The 19,396-nt window shown below is 34.5% G+C and overlaps 1 protein-coding gene and 1 non-coding gene across 6 annotated transcripts in view; both read right to left on the bottom strand.

Moving 5' to 3' along the window:
* Positions 1-19,396, bottom strand: part of LOC148607898 (chromatin remodeling protein domino-like) — a 56,162-nt gene that overhangs the window by 12,033 nt on the left and 24,733 nt on the right. For all 5 annotated transcript variants that reach the window (XM_088544243.1, XM_088544241.1, XM_088544240.1 and 2 more), the window contains 15 exons: positions 18,563-18,754; positions 18,001-18,049; positions 17,281-17,418; positions 15,874-15,975; positions 15,579-15,668; positions 15,156-15,317; positions 14,292-14,416; positions 13,680-13,996; positions 12,499-12,701; positions 11,768-12,134; positions 11,335-11,449; positions 8,977-9,156; positions 8,091-8,267; positions 7,498-7,578; positions 6,062-6,196 (listed from right to left, as the gene is read on the bottom strand). In XM_088544243.1, coding sequence (XP_088400369.1) covers positions 6,062-6,196; positions 7,498-7,578; positions 8,091-8,267; positions 8,977-9,156; positions 11,335-11,449; positions 11,768-12,134; positions 12,499-12,701; positions 13,680-13,996; positions 14,292-14,416; positions 15,156-15,317; positions 15,579-15,668; positions 15,874-15,975; positions 17,281-17,418; positions 18,001-18,049; positions 18,563-18,754 — 2,433 coding nt within the window. The remainder of the gene's footprint in view (positions 1-6,061; positions 6,197-7,497; positions 7,579-8,090; positions 8,268-8,976; positions 9,157-11,334; positions 11,450-11,767; positions 12,135-12,498; positions 12,702-13,679; positions 13,997-14,291; positions 14,417-15,155; positions 15,318-15,578; positions 15,669-15,873; positions 15,976-17,280; positions 17,419-18,000; positions 18,050-18,562; positions 18,755-19,396) is intronic.
* Positions 11,543-11,643, bottom strand: LOC148607899 (small nucleolar RNA SNORD14). The gene has a single exon (XR_015915590.1). It is a non-coding gene; the product is annotated as a small nucleolar RNA SNORD14 (small nucleolar RNA).

Consider the following 19,396-nt stretch of genomic DNA (forward strand, 5'->3'; position numbering starts at 1 on the left):
CTTCATGTCTACTGAAGACAACTTCTATACAACTACAAATAAAATGCTTCACAGGACACAGCTTGATACAACCTTGATGTAGAACCTTGAACAGTTGGGGCAAGTATTGATACACCATTCAAACTTGATACCGCTTAGAATTTTGATTGCAATTAGACATTTGACATTGGATAAGAAATTGACCAGTATCACAGTGGTCCATTTTTCCTAAATTGTTTCAGTTCCAATCTCCAGAATAATATTTAACCTTGCCTTTAGGATATGGCACCTTGTAGTACAATTTCAAAAATATTCATTCCCTTCAACTCAAATCAGGAAAATGCTGTTTCTGGCCCGAATTTCCTACTTGGATCATGTCACAATCCCCAAAGATAAATCTCAAGTCTTCCTATTATGGTATGTCACCTTCAAGTACAATTAAAAAGAGATCCATTCACTTGTACTCAACTTATTAACAGGACATTATTGAAGTGCATGTTTTGGGAATTCCTAATTGGTTCAAGTCATAACCCTCAAAATTATCTCTGCATTTCATGTTCATTTTATCATCAATTTCATGTTCATCGTCTGAATATAGCTGAAATACTGCTGCTCAGACGTTAAACCCCAACAAACAAAAACAAACATCAAAATTAACTCAGGCTTCCTTTGGTGGTACGTAATCATGTAAAACAATTCCATAGATCCATTTATTTATGGTCAAGTCTCTATCTAGATATCAAAAATGCTTATTTCTAGCCCCGAATTCCTATACCCTAGTCCAATGTGGTATAAATATTGTGAAACATAATCAATAGCCATATGCATTCAATGTAGTCATCTCAGTAAGTTACATTTAATGAAATGCTTGATTTTGGCCACCAACACCATAAGTCATGAAAATCAAAACCCATATTTCTTTTGTATTTTGGAACCTTACTTCAATTTGTTTTAAGGATCAATCAACCAATATCAAGGGAATACATGAAAACAAAGTGTCAAAGGGCGATGATGCCAGATCATTTTTCAATTGCCAAATTTTTGTGGTCATACAGAAATTAGGATTGCTATTTGAGGAGTTTTGGTACTCTATTAACCCAAGTCAGGTCAAATAGCATATTGCTGGACTAAGTCTTATCGATTTCAACAAGGTATTCAATAGGTTGTTTCAGTAAACTTTCTGATTATATGTTAGGTTATCTGAACTACTATTGCTTTGTCAATCATTACTTGACAGAATTAGTCTTACTTTCAAGGAATTCACTTAGTCTGCTATATTTGTTTACTTTTTGTTAATTGTGAGGCTTAAATAATATACTGTTCATTTCCTCAATATTCAGATAAACAACCAAAACAGTGCGAGTTTAAAACTACTGAATTGTATTAACTGCGATAATGAAACTGAATATTATCTTATTCATTTCAAATTTTCTAGCTTGGCAGATTGACCATGATTGTCACCAATTTTGTAAAAAAAAAAAAAAAAAGGATTCATAGCCGTAACTACCAACCCAGGTAGGATTGTGATTTGGGGAAATAAACAATACATGACTTTGGGTCAGAGTGGTGAAAATGATTTTCAGCAATGTTTGTAAAAAATACTAGTATGCAATTAAACTTAGAAGGTTTGTATAAGTACATGAACATACATTAAAATTTAGAAGTGGTCAAAGAGAGAACAGATCAAACTAAGATTGAGGGAACATTAATAAAATAAAATGACCAGCAGAAACTTGCATGGATATCCTCTAGTTACATGTATCTACTGAGTTTGCAACAATCAATTAATCAATCACTTTGATGTCCATTAAAGTGTATATTTTTCACTCTTGCGAGTTGATGATAGGGGTTTTCAGGCTACCTATAGTTATTGTATCACTTCAATCATTCAGATTGGACAACGGTTATTTCTCCGGTGACAATCTTAACAGGTGAAAATGTTGAACTACACCATGAGTATAAATTTGGTGTGGCAAGGTGGTTTCATAACAGATGAACCAGTCACCAGTGTGACTTCACCTTGCAAACCATTATTTTTACACATGGATTGATCCATTTGGACTCAATAGATTGTCACTGGAGCAATGCATATTGCCCAGCTGTATAGCTGAAGTAGTACATTAGTTACAGACAAAATTAAACACCCAAGGTTGACTCACAATTAATACATTATAAAATTTATGGTGAACAAATGTGGAAACTGCATCTCACATCAGGCCACAAATGATACAAGGTTGTGGTGCCGCTGTCAAGAGATTTAAGCCAAATACAATCAAGAGGCCTGCAGTTAATTTTAGAAGAATTTGTAGAGATACAGGTTTGCCACAATGACACCATAAACCTTATATCAAACCTGGTCGCATCATGTTACAAGTTATGTCATGTTAGCCTGAATTTTGCATCATGCTGATCCCCTTTAACATTCAGCATATACTAATTTAGATTGTCATATTCATCTTTTTTTTTTTTTTTTAAAGTTCATCAAATGTTTGGACACGCTGACTTATAATACAGAATAAAAAAAATTAATCTAAAAAACAATTAAATTGGATAGTTTTTTTAAACAACGGATCATGACAAAACCAGTGAACATGATAAAAGAGATGCAGAAAACACATTTCATATTCATAAATTTTATTTTGCCTTTGATTCAAAATCATTTACAGCATACAAAAAATACATACACTGCATTTACATCAGTGCTCAATCTAAACATGTGCAATATTTTCTCTCATCACATAGATTTGTACTATCAAAATCAACATACAAACAATTCCATGTTACATTAACCAAGTATTATGATTCTTAAAAGAAATTATGAAATTAAAGTTACCATGTAACATCAATGGATAAAGAAAGAAATAATGGGAAAATGATAAATATAATTCTTTCAAGCAAGTAATTCTATGGATCCATCCTTTATCAACCACAAATATTATTGAAATGGTGATAATGGAATAGTATCTGAATGAAACATTTGATCAACACAAAGTACATTTTTCTCTCACTATTGTCTGTTGTCAACAGACTGTCCATTTAGGAACCAGGTGTTTTCTTATGATTGGGATGGCACATGATAAATTTTATCCCAGAATTGTTTGTTCCTATGTAATATTTATATGATGTTTATATCATATTTATGTTCAACCGTATTGAGTTTTTTTCGAAGAGTTACTTCCCTTTTTCAATGAATTTCAGTGCTTCCTATTTATTTTATTTCTCTTAAACCATTGCAGTTAATCAAAATCTAACATTCAACCTTGAGAAAGGATCATTAGTGATACAAAATTTTTTGAATATTTGTCATGTGCCACCCACTGTCTGGTTTTTGCATGGACGCTGTCTTGCAATCATTCAATATCAATCCACTTGTAACCAAAACATGATAAACTTAAAATATTCATATTACAGGAACATAAAACAAACGTGTCATTTATGATCAATTTAACCATTGCTTCCCCTAAAATGCAAATTCAGAAACATTTGAATGCTAGTAATGTATAAATGGAATTGTTTCTGGATTAACATTCAAGCATGATGCACAGGTTGGCCATAAAATTGGATACTTTATTGAATAGCCCAAAACAGAATTTAAATAAGTGGATCAATATAGTGATGTGTAGCTTGTTAACTGGCGAAGAGCTATGTCAGTCCAACAAAAATGTTCTGTAAATCTCTCAAAACTTAAAAATGCCACAATAAAAACAAAACCATTGCAACTATGTCACAAATTCACAAATGTACAAAAGGTTAACAGATGATATTTTTTACAAAATGGAATATCAAAATCTCTCCTGTACAAACATCTACACACATTATTTACATGTTTAATGATAGACCAAATGCAACATATCTAACCATTGTTTGGAGTTGTTACACAACCATTTTTACTATCTACATTAGCACTAGGTATATGATTAACCTCGTTGGTTTCAGGTGGTGATTTGAAAACTACCCCATTTTCTATCCCTGATTTCCCTTGATCCTGCACAGCTGCTCGCCTTGTTCTAATGACTAAGTTTGGATTGTTCCATGGTGGTGGAACTGTTGTTGAAATATTATCAGGTATAGGCTGTCTTGCCACCATTCCAACTGTGGCTATAGCAGGGCGAGCACTGACAGGAAGGGGACTACGTAATCGAGGCCTCTGAGCAACATTGCCAGCCACCTGAAACCTTGAAACAGGGGCATTAACTTTGCCTGCAGTTATTGGCCCATTGGCAACCTGAATAGCACTACCCTGAGTAACAACAATAGTAGGCATAACATTACGTACACCACTTGGCTGAATAGTTTGACCTTTCGGTTTTTCAGGTTTAACAATAGGCAAAGTCATTTGAGAGTTAGCAAGGGAGACTGGAATAGCTTTGCCTCCTGCCAATTGCAGGTAGACAACACCCTGCTGACCTGGTTGAGGTCTAGAGAAAGAGCTTGTGTCCTGGTTTGGTGTAGTGTGTGTTGTGGCCTGGCTACCAGACATTCTGAGGAATTGTACAACTGGCTGCCCAGCACTGTTTTGTGTAATGACCTGCTGAATGGTTTGTGCAGCGGGTTTAACTTGTTGAACTGATCCCCCTGACATTGATGCTTGTGATGTAACAACTTGTATAGTTTGTGGTGGACCAACTTTAGCTTGTTGAATAGCTGGAGTCATCCGCGAACCACTAGGGTTTGTTACCACTAACTGTATATCTTGTACTGTAGCTTTATTTGATACTGGTTTTGTGGCCTGTTGTGCCAAGTTCTGTACATTTATTATTGAAGGTGTAGTGTTTTGTGTAACTGTTTGTGAACCATATGCAGGAAACTGTACTGTTCGAGCTGGTGTCTGCTTAGCAATACTAGGAGGAATAACTAGTTGTGTACCTTGACCTGCCTGTACAATAGTTGGATGTGATTTTTGAGGTGTGGATGTAGGATTTCTCTGTGATCCATGAACACGTGAAGCTTGTATTTGAGCAAGAAGTGCTGATGGAGATGTTTGAAACTGTACAACTTGTGAGGTGGGCGTTGTGAGTTTTGGTGCTTGGATTGTTCTTGCAACCTGTTGAGAACCTTGAACCTGAATTAACTGAGATGACCCCATCTGAGATCCTTGAATTTGCACAAAAGCAGGGATGTTTTGTGGTTGTTGTATTTGCAATAATGATGGAGCACCACCAGGCTGTGAACTCTGGACCTGTAGAAGTGTTGGTGTCCCAACTCCACCTCTCCCTTGAACCTGAACCAGAGAAGGTTGAACAACTGTCTGAGCACCTTGCTGAAGTTGTTGAGTGATTATTTGTGGGTTTTGTGACAAGACCAATTGACCCTGTTGATTGGGAGAGGTTTGAAAGAACAATTGCTGCCCTGGTGTACCTGGAGTAGATTTGACCGGTGATGTCAAAAACTGTCCTTGTAACTGTTGCTGCAAGACGGCAGCACTAGCCTGACCAGGTGTAATATTTCTATGAGCATTAGAGATGATATTTTTGAGGTGTTGAAGCTGTGATGGTGTGAGCAGCTGAGGATTGACTGTAGCAGGTTTTGACATGTTGGGTACTTGTTGCACTTTTTGCATGGCTGAGGCCAGCTGAGCTTTTGTAAATTCTGTCTTCTGACTTTGTGCCAAAAGCTGTTGCGAATATGTTATTTGTTCTGGTGTTGATGTAATTTTTGCTGCAGCTTTTTGATTTGCTTGTGCAAGAATCTTAGAAACAAGTTTAGAAGTTTGAGCTTGCTCTTCCTCTGATATTTTCTGAGTGCTTTTTGGTTGGCGTTTAGGCTTCAATACCTTAGGTGTATCACTATCATCAACATCAATACTCTCAACATCAATCTTTGTAACCTTCTTACCCTTAGCAGATTTAGGAGTAACCTTAGGAGTTTTATTTTTTGGAGGTCTACCAACTGATCTTGCTGGTTTTGGAGTTACAGTATTGACACCAGCAAGACCTTGGTCTGACCTCCTCTTATCCTCATCAATAACATAGTTTTCATCTTTCTTTTTCACCGGTCGCTTCCTAGCAGAAGCAGCACGGCTAGGGTTTGGAGTTTTAACTTTGGCTGTTGCAGCTTTAGCCTTCTTGGTTGATTTCTTCACCTGGTTAAAAGCATCCTCTCTGGTGTAGGTGAAGAGCATTTCATCCTCCTCAACCTCCAACCTTCGCTCCTCTTCTTCTTTCAAGGCCTTTAGCCTCCCAAGTTCCCACTCTTTCTTGGCATTTTCAATGTCATCCTGAAAATAAACCATCTATAAATTAAAATTTATGTTCTTTCAACAAAGAAAACATTCACAATGAATATTAACTTTATGATTCAAGTGACCCACTGAATAAAATGCAAACAAGAAATCTGTGAACGATGACTCACTACTAATAACACCCACATTTAAACATGATACATGTATAGGGAAAATAAACAAAGTCCTCAGTAAACAAGTTATTGAAATTTCCAAAAAATTGACCCCAATTATACCTACAGGAAGAATGTGATAAAAAAAGCCGCTGTTATGTGAAGTTGCTGAGAAAAGTGTAATGGAAAAATATTTACAGAAACACAAACAAGGGTTATGCAGTATTTCCCCCTCTCACAAAATGCAGGTACAATATTCATATAATTTGATCAAAAGCCATCAATGTTAACTATCAAAAGTGTCTTTATTCACAAAAACTAAAGAGCAAAAATAGAAGTGTTATAATCTTTTCAACTGCTACCACAGTGATTGGGAAGGATTTTTTTATGATGGGACAATGGCCCCATCCCTGACAATTTCATGGGGCCATTTTAGATTTGAAGGGGCCATTTTGAATTTTTAGGGGGCTAATTACCATTTTTAAAGAAATTCAACGAACGATCGACATGGCTAACTTTATCATATTACGTAACATAAAAGATGCAAAAATTTCATCAAAATCGCGTAGGGTTTATCAAAAAGTTTGATTGAAAATACTTAGAACATTTAAAAGCATTATTTTCAATATTAACCTTCAATTCAAGTTCATTTTATTTGTTTATATTCTTTCGGTTTACGATCGTTTCATTTTGCCGAGGGATATCAACATTGGCCAATATCGAGACCCCAAATGCGGGAAATTGGTAATACAGTTCCGAGAATCGTACGACAACAATCAATTTCATTGGCTAAAGCCGCTTGTACAAATTTATCCTCCAATCAGATCGGCGATTTATTTTTAAAGTCTATTTTTAATCGGGGGAAAACCGCGATTTCATGTCATTTTAAAAATAATACAAAAGTTTATGACGCTAAGACGCAAAACGGAACAGAACAGGAATAATACCGATCAATAAAAGAACTTTAAGGGCGCACTACGGCGCTTTCTGATTGTGCTTTGATGCGCCATTTTCGATACAAATGCGCAAATTGCGCATGGCCTACCCAACCACTGCTACCATCAATTCACTTTAGCTCAATTCTATAACACTGCTTGAAGTGTTTTTTCTTTTGCTAAACTTGTAGCGAATACCTTCTTAACCGTTAAAAAATACATCAGTATCAAACCACCCTTGACAACTTGCCTCAGCTATTTGTAATTCTTCAGCCAACGGATCCATTTCCTCTTCCATGAAGCATACAGCATATCTCTCTACTGGGGTCAGCTGAAAAAGATTAAGTCTACATGTAAAACAAGAATCTTAAGAGTATTGCACACAGCAATACACAATCCCCTTCCATTTGCAAAAGGATAGTAAGAAGGAACTATAAAATGTAAAAAATTCTAACCAATATTTCAACTCTTTAATAAATTAATTTTAAGACTGGAAATACATGTAGCATAATGATACATATCAAAATAATCCCTCTAGGTACGAAAGTAATTTAATACTTGAGAGACAAATTTGTGTAACCAATGTTTGGGGACCAACAACAACCAGTTAATCATTGCTGGCTCGTACAAAGGTGTTGATATAGGCAAATTTGTGGAATCTAGAGGCCATGGAGGCAACTAAACAACGATGTCTGCCAAGTAGACCAGTGGTAAACATAAAATCTCGACAATAAAGAATATATTCCTCAAATTATTTTTTTTCTTCATTTTTTTTTTTTTACAAAAACACCATTCAAGACAACCTGAAATGGTGTCAATGTAAAAAAAAAAAATAATTCATACTTCTTTCTCCAGCATAGCTAGTTCAAGCTCTACTTTAGACTCTTCCTCTTGTTTTCTTTCCGCCTCCCTTTCATCCCATGGAATGTTTTCATCAAACTCAGCCAGTTCAGCTTTTTGTTCAGCCTTTACCTGTTCAACAGCTACAACATCAGTCTCATCCTCTGTCTTGGCCAATGCCTACAAAAATATACATCATTGAAATTTAACTACAACAATACCAAGTTAAACCTGAATAAAAATGATCATGTAGGAATTCATCCCTTTATATATGTCAACATGAATTGGATGTTAATGATTTTATTTTGTATTTATGACCTTGCTAAGCCATACCTTACATCAACTGAAGATTTAAATGAAACAAAATGAATGAGTGGTATATTATCCAAGTAGGTTAGTTAAAATCCTCCAATTCTAAGTGGGTGATTAAAAATGCATGCGACTTTTTAACCACAGGGTGGTGATTTCCGAGGATTTCCCATCATTTAACATTTCGAAGTTTTCTACTGATTTCATGAGAGAAACATATTCTCCTTCAATACTCTCAGGGATTGCAAGATTTGTTCACTCTTGATAGTTAAATTATAGATTTAACCCACTAAACGAAGCTGGAGAGGAGAAATCTTGAAATCACCTAAAGACTGAAGGAGAATCTATACTTATACAATGTTTCGTCAAAATGATAACCATAACCTTCTCTCCCTTTAAAGAGAATTGTATAATAGACCTTGTCACATTTAATTTCTATTATTCATAGATGTTGCATACAACTTCATGAATTCACAATCTGACACACGATTACCACCTGTTTTAACCTCCTCCCCCCCCCCAATAGATTCCTCCAGGAGACAGAAAATACAGCACAAAATTGTCTGTTACCTATGCTTACTTTTTCAAATTGATTAAGAACTTTGGTATCTGATACATCTGTTTCGTCTTCACCACCAGCCACTTCCTTCATGGATTTCACCTTCAGTTCGGCAGCTTCAGATGGTCCCTTATCATCATCCTCTTTTTTCACTAAGGAATCTAAACCTGATGGCTCAGAAAACAAGTCTTTGATTGTTTGCTGCAAAAAACATAATTTCACTATTATTAAACAATCCAGCTTCACTATAATAGGAATTGTACAAAATATTATATGAATCGCTCACCTGATTTTTGACTTTTTAAGGGCAATATCTCTGACAAGGAGTTGTCCCACAATTTTGACTTAAAGAAGACTTGGGTAGGCCATACCATAAGGATCATTTCATCAATTGAATGTTTGAAACATTATTTTTCACCTTTTGAAGGGCAATTACTTTAACTAGGAGTCGTCCAACATCTTTGATCCAATGCAAACTTTTGTAGGCCTTGTAATAAGGATCATTTCAACATGAAAAAAATTGGCTAAACGTAACTGTTTTGGAGATAACAACTCAAACATGGCTTAACGGATTAAAATGAAAATTTGTCCACAGACTGATCTCATGCTTTACACTTTTACCCATGCAGAGTTTGGCGAAACCTAACAATTTTGGAGATATATGCAAAAAACTTTTGACTGACCCCTATATTACATTTTTAGTAACAGCAGCAACATTTTTTTAACGGATTGAAAATCCACACATCAGTTCTATGCACGATATCCCAAGGAACATTCAAACCAAGTTTGGTTCTATCTAATTAAGTTGTGTCAGAGAAGAGTTTTTAAAAATTGTTAATGACGACGGACACCAAGTGATGGCAATAGCCTACATCTCCTTTGGCAAGGTAAGCTAAAAATACAAGTTTCCTGCCTCACAACCAACCACATTTTTTTATGCCTACCCTAAACATTTTATGGCGGTGTGGGAAACCATTTTTTTCCCCAACTGGCCATTCTGGCAAGTGGAATATTGATCTTGCTAGCCAAATAGATATTCAACTAGCCATATTTTTTTTGTTTTTTTTTCCTGTATTATCTGTTTTCTCCTGGATTTGACTCCCTTCTACCTTTCTTTTTCTTTCTTCAATTATCTTTTCATTTGTTTTTATATTTATCAAAAACTTTTCCATTTTTTTTTTTTAATATTCCCTCCCATTGAAGTTTTCATGTACTTTACAGTAACAAAATAAGTACTCCATTTTTCCACTCATATTTTAAAAATAAAATTATATTTCAACAGATTCATCATTATGAAACAAGAAAATGTTTATCTTTTGCCTCTTGTTCATTTTTATTTTGACAACTAACAACTAATTTGCAAGGTAACATATCTTAAATTACAAGACAATTTCGTTTGAATACTAATATGAGATCGGAACCATTGCATAGGTTTTAACACATTCCATTTACTGGGAATTGAAATGGCAGATCGTAAACAATGCTTTACAAGTCAATAAAATTGTACATATTCAAGCTAAACTTCGTAAAATGTAAGGAACATATTTTGAATATATGATGTTAAGGGATGTTTTACTTTATAACCTGTTGGCTGGTTAACTTTTCTTGGAACTTGCCAATCAAATGACGGTCGCCAAATTGACGAGTGAAAGTTAATGCGAACTCGCCAATTACACATCTACTCGTATTTGGCAAGCTGGCGAGTGGTGGTTTCCCACATTGTATGGCCATTTTAACTTAAGCACTGTTCAAGTCTAGATTGCTTCCCCATTAACTCAATGTAAATCGTCTTCGAAACTAGAAGCCCTGTTTCTAATACTTGGTTTGTTAGGCTAAGCACAGAAATTTAGAAAGTCCAAGTATCATCCAGTTCCGCAATATTCAACTAAAATCAAGATCTTAAGACCTTGCACACCATCATTATGTGTAGAAACATCCTGCAAAAAATATTTAAGGTGTAGTTCAAAAACTACAGGAGGAGATGGCCTGACAGGCCATGATCAATATACTTCTGAGTAAAATAACTAAGTGTAACTATCATCAATATCCGTAATATTTCACGAAAATCAAAATCTTTTGGCCCTGCACACCTTCATCATGTGTAGAAATATCCTGTAAAATATTTAAGATGTAGTTCAAAAACTGCACCAGGAGATAGCCGGACAAGCCATGATCATGGGTAATCCAGATGTACGGACAGGGAAAAATTAATATTTCCCTACCTCCCCATTTTTTTTATCTTGTAGGTAGCAGGAAACAAGACTTTGTTGCCTAATACCCCAATAGGAGAGGAAATCTCAAATACCAACAAATTTCCATCATTAATTTAGATATAAATATCAAACACTGATTTGTCTGTATACCATTAAAAATACAAACCTCTTTAAAGAATGTAGTAGTAAAGTTGCCACCTTCAATTGCCATGTCCCCAAGCATTCTCTTCTGATTAGCCTTCTTTAATATATTTTCCTCCACTGTTTTCTCACTAACAAGTCTACAATGGAAAAAAAAAACAAAAGAAATTGATTTAATATAAAAAGTTCCACATTCATGAATGTCTTAGTTCAATACTATGATGTTCCATGTTTGACTCAGACTTCCAAGGAAGGTCGAAAAGGCCATCACTGGGCAACAGGGGCGCCCTCTGGTGGAAACCGCGAATGAAAGGAATATGTTTCATCATCGTCAACATGGTCAACACCGTCTTCACTTTTTATTAAAAATCTTTTGCAAAATGTTTAATGAAATCTGTGCATGCAACCAAATTTAATCGTTTCTTAGTTTTTGAAAATGGTGTTCTCTTGAAATTTACCTGTATATATGAACATCTCTAGTCTGTCCAATTCTGTGACACCTATCCTGAGCCTGGGCATCCATTGTTGGATTCCAATCACTGTCATAGAAGATAACTGTGTCTGCACCTGTCAGATTCACACCAATTCCTCCAGAACGTGTTGATAAGATAAACACAAATATCCTGTTGTCTGCATTAAATCTGTCCATTAAAACCTGTCTTTGTTCAACTTTAGTTGCACCATCAAGACGCAAGTAACGATGACCATGATAGTTCAGGAATGCCTCAAGAATATTCAACATTTTCGTCATCTGTGTGAATATCAATACCCTGTGCCCTTCAGTTTTTAATCTGTGCAGCAAGATATCCAGTACTTGTAATTTACCTAAATAGTGGAAAGCATGTACTGAACATTAATCTACATGTATTTATAATGCATTCATTAACATTACCTGAAGAATGTTCACTAATCAACTATTATTAATAAAATGTTACCTTAAGTATAGACCATGTTGACTCAGACTTCCAAGGAAGGACGAACGACCATCATAAGACAAGGGTGCCCTCTGATGGAAACCGCGAATGAAAGGAATATGATTCATCATTGTCAATATGAAATTGGTTTACACAAATCATTATTTTTTAAGTATGAAATGCAAAATCCTGTTCCAACACTGATAAATTTTCATTTGGAACAATTAATTGGAAAATCATAAATTTCATATGAAATATATGTCTAAAATTCATACCACAATCATACTGAATCAGCCGTTTCTCAGGAAACTGCACAAGGAGACGTGTTGATATTGGATGGAGACACGTTGCCTTTGGAGACAAATCCGCTGATAGTACAGTCTCTCGAAGTCTCTCCTGAACCAAGTGGTGAGGTGGGGGATGGGATGTATGCATTGTTATTCGAGGAGCTGTCACGGGTGGTGTGACAAAAGTATACCTAAAATAAGAAGATAATGTTGGGTACATGTATGTGTTAAACAATTATGGTAAAAATTATACTTCAAATTTATAAATATATTAAATAACCCAAGTCCTTTAGCTTACACCTGGTCCATGCTCCCAGTTTTTAGTGGAGTCTGAGTTGCTCATTTGCATTTGTTACTTTGTATGTATGATTTTAGTTACTTCATGTTCTTTGTTGTGTATGTCTGTTTTCAATGTCTGGTCTTTGTCCATGGATTACATTCTTTTGATTACCACTACAACCTTTGTTTCCTTGATTATTCTTTCAATAAAAATTAACTGCAGGTTCTCAAGACTAATCAAGAGCATTTGGTGTAAAAAAAAAAACGTGTAAATTGACAGCAATTCCATGTTTTCATAGTGTTTAAAAACATCTGTTAAATATGTAGTAAACAACTTCAATGTATTAAATATAAACATGTCTTTTGTTTAGTAACAGAATATTTTTTTCAAGTTATGTAGGGTAATACTAGCCCGGGGGGAGAGGACATTAAATTGTAGTCCATTAACTAAAAAATTTGACTGTTGTCAAATCACCACTACCCACACAAGGTATATGTAGGCAAGAGTATTTGACACTTATGTAGCATATACTGATATGATGAGCTTCATAATTGTTGACCGCTATCACAGTACTGACATGCCTTTCTTCATAATGGTACTTTTTTTTTCTTTTATACTATATTAGTAACATGGATACAGACTTAAGTAACAATGATTGCATGGTTTTGAAATCTATTGTTAACAAATATATTTAATAAAAAAAAATCTTCTGTTTTCATTCATAGAAATAGCAATGTTTAACTGCAATTTGACCTTGTTTCTATTTAACTTTTAGTAACTAATGTTACCTCAACAAGTAATGAAACATGTCTCAACTCAGTGATTCCCAAGCAACTAGCAAATTAATCTTTAACAAAATCACTGACTGTTTTTAACTTTCTTAACTCACCTTAACAGGATTTCCTCCATTTGAAGTAGGAATTGTTCAGGAGTATTTACAAGTTCTGAAAGCACTTTGGTTTGTTTCCAGTAATAACTGGGATGATTTGGATTAATATTTGAATGGACACTATGACAATGCACCATGCCTAATCCTTTCCATGTATTATCTTTCACACAAGTTTTATTTAGGTCTCGGAACACATCAACAGTATGACACAAATCTTGTCCATACACTGGCACACGCGAACAGTGTTTATCATTCATTTTAGCAATATAGTCTAGTTTTTGCTCCCGCTCTCTAATCCTCTTCTCCTCCAAAGAACTCTGTTAACACAAACAAAAATTTCAAGTGAAATTAAATTTCATTTTAAATAAATAATTTTTAAATAATCAATCTTCAAAGAAAGGTTAAGGTTGAAATATATGTAGTTAGATAAATGAAAATCTAGCAGTGCAATACAAAAGTGTTGTTTATAAGAATAATTTTATAGTTAGGGTTTAAATGTATGTACTTAGATAAATGCAGTAGTTTCAGTAAAAACATCATTTTTTTTTTATATACATGTCAATACTAGTCATCACAAGTGTCCGGAAGTAACAACATCTCAAGTTAACATACACAGTAGAACTCGGTCTTCTTGCTGTCTTTCTTGAGCTTTTTCTTCACAGGTTTGACTTGATGTGATGATACTGGGGGCTTGGCATCCCCAGATAAATCTGTTACATTAATCACAGAGGATGATCCTGGAAGATAAGCATTTCAAGTGGTTTTTTATTACACCTAAGAAAATCATGAGAGTTCTATTATTACCATCCCCCATAATCTGAGATGATTTTACGAGGTCAACAAACAAAGTGGAAATTGGCAAAGTTGGATGTAAATGTACAATAGAAAAAAGAATCGCAACGTTAAAATCTGGATTTGAAATAGCGGATATCCGCTAAAAAAAACGGAAGAAAATCATATCTGCATAATATATAATTCTTTGTTTAAAGATAGCCATGTACTAGTTTCTTCAATTCATGAACACTATAATAGAGCTATGATGTGGTATACAACTAGATTTCATGTTCGAGATGGCTCATATCACAACACTATTTGTAATGAAGTGTTAATACAACACCTCGTTAGCTTGAGTCTCTTCTTTTTATGATGAATACTTTCATTGATTAACGTGTATACGAATTAAAAAGGAACACAAGCTTAAGGAAGGACTTCAATCAACATATTGTCTGCATGGATATGATAAAGAAGCATATAAGTGTCTGCTTAAAGGGGATGTAAGGAATAGAATACATACATGTGTCATACATTTTTTTTTTATGTACTTCAATAAGTGGTTAAAACATGCTTCCTGCAAAACAAATTTAAAAATAGATGTCAAATTAAACTAGGTCCTGGTATGTTTATGTGATAGGCAGGTTTTCACAGTTCTTCTCACAACAAAGGTCACAGCATTAATACTCTTGATTATTTACTAACCTTGTGAATCAGTAGTCATAGGACTCACTCTCATAACAGGTTTCTGACTTGCCATGGAAGATGTAGGTAGCTGGATGGATGTAGTTCTCACCGTAGTGGACATTGTTGTAGCTGTCAGAGTAGAACTTGCTGTAGTTGTTCTTGTCTGGTGGCCATTCACAACTAAAAAAGAAACAACAGTAAAATATTCATTGTTTTAAAATACATGTTGGTGTCAATATGTGCATTAGTTTTGCAGTTTGGTGTCAGTGTCACATTTCTGGATTTTTTTTTCTTTAGTAATTTAGATTAACTGCCACTTAAATGGTGTCCATATTTATGACAAAGTGGTGTCCTACAGACGACTCTCAGATAATGAAGACAGTAATATAGTATATAAGGTTGTTAAATTAACAAGTACATAACAGGTTTTTAAGCTCATACCTGCAGAAGCTGTAGTGGCAACAGATCCAATAGAAGAAGTGGCAATCATCTGCTGTCCCAGGGATGTCTGAACTATCTGTATAAATCCAGCTGGAAGAACATGGATGTTTGTGTGAGTGACTTTTGCAAATACATCCTATCATGCATATTATACTAGTGATTGTAATTCACTTTTTTCCTTTTAGTTCATGTCATTTCAAGAAGGTACATGCAAGTAGTTTTTAAGGTTTTAACGTCTGTTGCAGTTCATGAAAAATTATCTAATGCTAAGCTGAACTGGTGAATGTTGACTTACGTGGAAGCTGTGATAACTGACCAGCAGGTATCATTAATCTAGCACCATGGTCTGTCTGTTGTATCTGTACAGTGATAGGCTGTTGTCCTCCAGGCTGACCAGCTATAATAAAAATTTTGCAATTAGACAAAAAGCCTGAGAAATAAAGCAAAGCAATAAAAGGATTAAAATTCAATATACATCAAATATTCACAGTAATGGCAAAACATGTGTCATCAAAGTAATTATTCATCAATATAACTGTCCAAAGCTGAGGTAACCAAGTGTCTCAATAAGTAAGCACTCAGGGCATATAGTCATGATTTAATATAGGAAATCACTAGCACCAAACTGGCAACAAGCTACACATCTGGTGACTCTTGACTCCACAATTCTTAAGTCTCTGCAATATTTCACCGATACTAATAAGAAAAAAATACCTAACAGTATATTTCCCCCATCAATATTATACCGTTTAGCAGGTACATTTTCTGGGTGCAAGATTTCGTAAGTTGGTCTATGAATAGGAATATCTGGACTGAAATTTAGTGAGCTTTTATTTTCATAATTTCTAAACCTTGCAAAAATTTAGAAATATTGATATAACGATTTTAAGTAAACTGCCAGGAAATACTAGAGGACATCATTTTATGTTTGCTGTAAATGGTTAATAGACCATATACCCCTCACACTCAACAGATTCATTGCAACAAAGAACAACCATTAAAGTTCTTGAGAAAGAAAGTAAAAATTGATCTAAATTAGCAGTCACTTCTAGAAGATACTTTTTTGGCAGTTGTTGGTATGTGCTTGAATAAAAAAAAAAAAAAAAAAAAAAAAAGTGCAGAGCTATATTTTTATATTTTAGGAATGAAAAAAGGAACATTTTAACATTTATCTTAACTTGGCAACAAGAATACTATATTGTTCAATCAATTTGTTAAGTGATCTTCTCCTAACTATGTTACTATGACTTTAGCAAATATCCCAAACCCAAAAATTCAAATTGTTGCTAATTTGCTTATACAAAGCATAATGGTGAAATCTACGATGTAGGCAAGCATTTTTGTTTGGACTTACCTAGTGACTACAACATAAAACTTTCTCAGACATTATATACAATATAAAAGACTTGTGTTTAGCATTACTGTAGTTAGATATACAAGTTGACTGTTCAAAGCTGAGGTAACCAAGTGTCTCTATGAGCAAGCACTCGGGGCATATAGCTATGATTTAGTATAGGAAATCACTAGCACCAAACTGGCAACAAGCTACACATCTGGTGACTCTTGACTCCATGAAGTCAAAACAGCTTAATTGTGCAACAGAGTAAAGAAAACTATATTTTGACATGTCAGAATGGATTTTAAATCCTCGAATTTGAGTGATTTACAAAAACTTTAAAGGAAGATGTATATTACTACCTACCAGTTTGAGGAAGAACCTGTTGTCGGTTGGTTTGAACCATGTTTGTAACTGGCATTGTGGATGCAACAGTTACCAATCCTGGAGCAGATCCAGATGTTACAGTTGGTGTCATCACTGGAATGGTGGATGTGGAATACCCTAAAGATATCAGCGTCTTTCATTAAGATACACAGAAAGTAATGCAAAGTAAAGAGGGCAATTTCTATGGTAGAGGAATGATGGAAACAAACCATTCCTCATACCATAATCCTTTTTGATTTTGCAGTGGACAGAAAAGTGTGAAAAATAGAACCTGTGAAACCGATCTTTAACAATTTATCTACACTTAACAATTACTGAAACCATGAAAATTGAAACCTGCAAATATGTTCACTTAACAAAATACGTGAAAATAAATATATGTTTACAGTACCAATTCTAATGTTGTTATCTTTCACATTTAACATAACACATTATTTGATCACCATAAAATAATATATGTAATTGAGAATTGATCATTTATGAAATATCCCCCCCCAAACTAAATCCAAAAACTCCACTTGATGAATATTGTACCAGTTTTCTAAGTCATTACACTACAGCAGTGAATGATGTGGTATTGAACTAGTAAATTATTTTTCGAGATGGCTCATACCACATCACTATCAGTAGTGAAGTGTTAATACAACACCTCGATATGTCATTCTTGTAATCAAAATTAACAGATGAAAATGAACTCACCAGAACTTGATATCACAGTGCTTGCTGCAGCTGATATGGATTGTCCAGTCTATCAACAAAATGAAATGATAATAAAGATAAGAATGTATCAATCATTTCTAATATTAACTCAATTATCTATAGTGTAAAACATTTTTTATAAATATGTTATTTGCAGACACGATTTCACAAAACCAACTAAAAATCGGAAAATTGACGAAATCGTACAAAAGAAATGTAAAGTAAATTTCAGATTTGAAAAAAAAAGAAGTCATGTTTGTCTTTGTTTCTAACAATGCGGCTAAGTACAGTTGACTGCATTCAGCGGATTATGTTAGAGATAATATTCGAGAGATTTTTCACACCAACAGCTCATGTGAAGTACCATTGGGCTATCAAATCTCGTTATCAGAATAAATCAACAGAGCTATAATCTGATATTCCTAAGGAACATATCCATTTCAAATGCTTGAAAGTGTAATTTGTCCAACCCACGCAATCAATGTAACTTGGCACCAATAAACTAACAATTTTCACTAACAATAGTAAAAGTACTTTGAATGCACATCTATGTAAACTATACCTGCAACAGGCTAGGAAATGAGGTAGGCTGAAGCTTTCCAGGAGCTGGTCTTGGATCACAATCCTCTGTTTCATCAATTTCTTCTATCAGCTTCCTGCTGGTCTGTAAACCTCTTACTCTGTGGGCTACAAAGGCCGGCAAATTAAGTTCCATCTCAGCAAGGCTGGGGTATAAACTGTACAAATCTATATCCTGAAAACCAAGACAAAAATTTAAATGACAATTGACAGACATGATTTTATGGACAAACAAAAAAGAAAAACTGTTGTCATTGGTAGTAAATATACAGTTAAAAAGAAACGTAGCAGGAATAAGGTAATTTCCTTTTTAAAGCAGAAGAAAATCATGTCTGAATTGAAAATGATCATACTGAAAATTTCAGAATTATTACATTTCATTACGCTGGACATATTTTCACCACAGCTTTAATTCTTTTCAAATAAAATACCATATACTGGGCAATCAATATATACATATAGAAGTTCATAATATAGACAAGATGTACCAAACATTGCGGCCAACTACAGTTTACTGCATCCAGCGGATTATGTTTGATATTAATATTTGAGAGATTTTTCACACCACTAGCTCATGTAATGTACAAGTAGGCTATCAAATCTCAATAAGTTTACCTAGACATTTACATACCAGCAATAACAGACAGCAATAAAAGTAACCTGACCAAAGATTTTTTACATGCATATGTCCATTGAGGTTAAAACGATGATATACTGGATTACAACCCCTACCTCGTTTCAAGTCTTTTTTTTCTTATATAGTTGTTGTAAAAGGGAAATAAGTATACTTTTTTTAGCTATTGAAGAAGATAATTAC

The sequence above is a fragment of the Perna viridis genome, chromosome 9 (assembly GCF_037379345.1).
Source record: "Perna viridis isolate PV_CMFRI_1.1 ecotype Kerala chromosome 9, ASM3737934v1, whole genome shotgun sequence".
NCBI classification, from domain to species: Eukaryota; Metazoa; Mollusca; class Bivalvia; order Mytilida; family Mytilidae; genus Perna; species Perna viridis.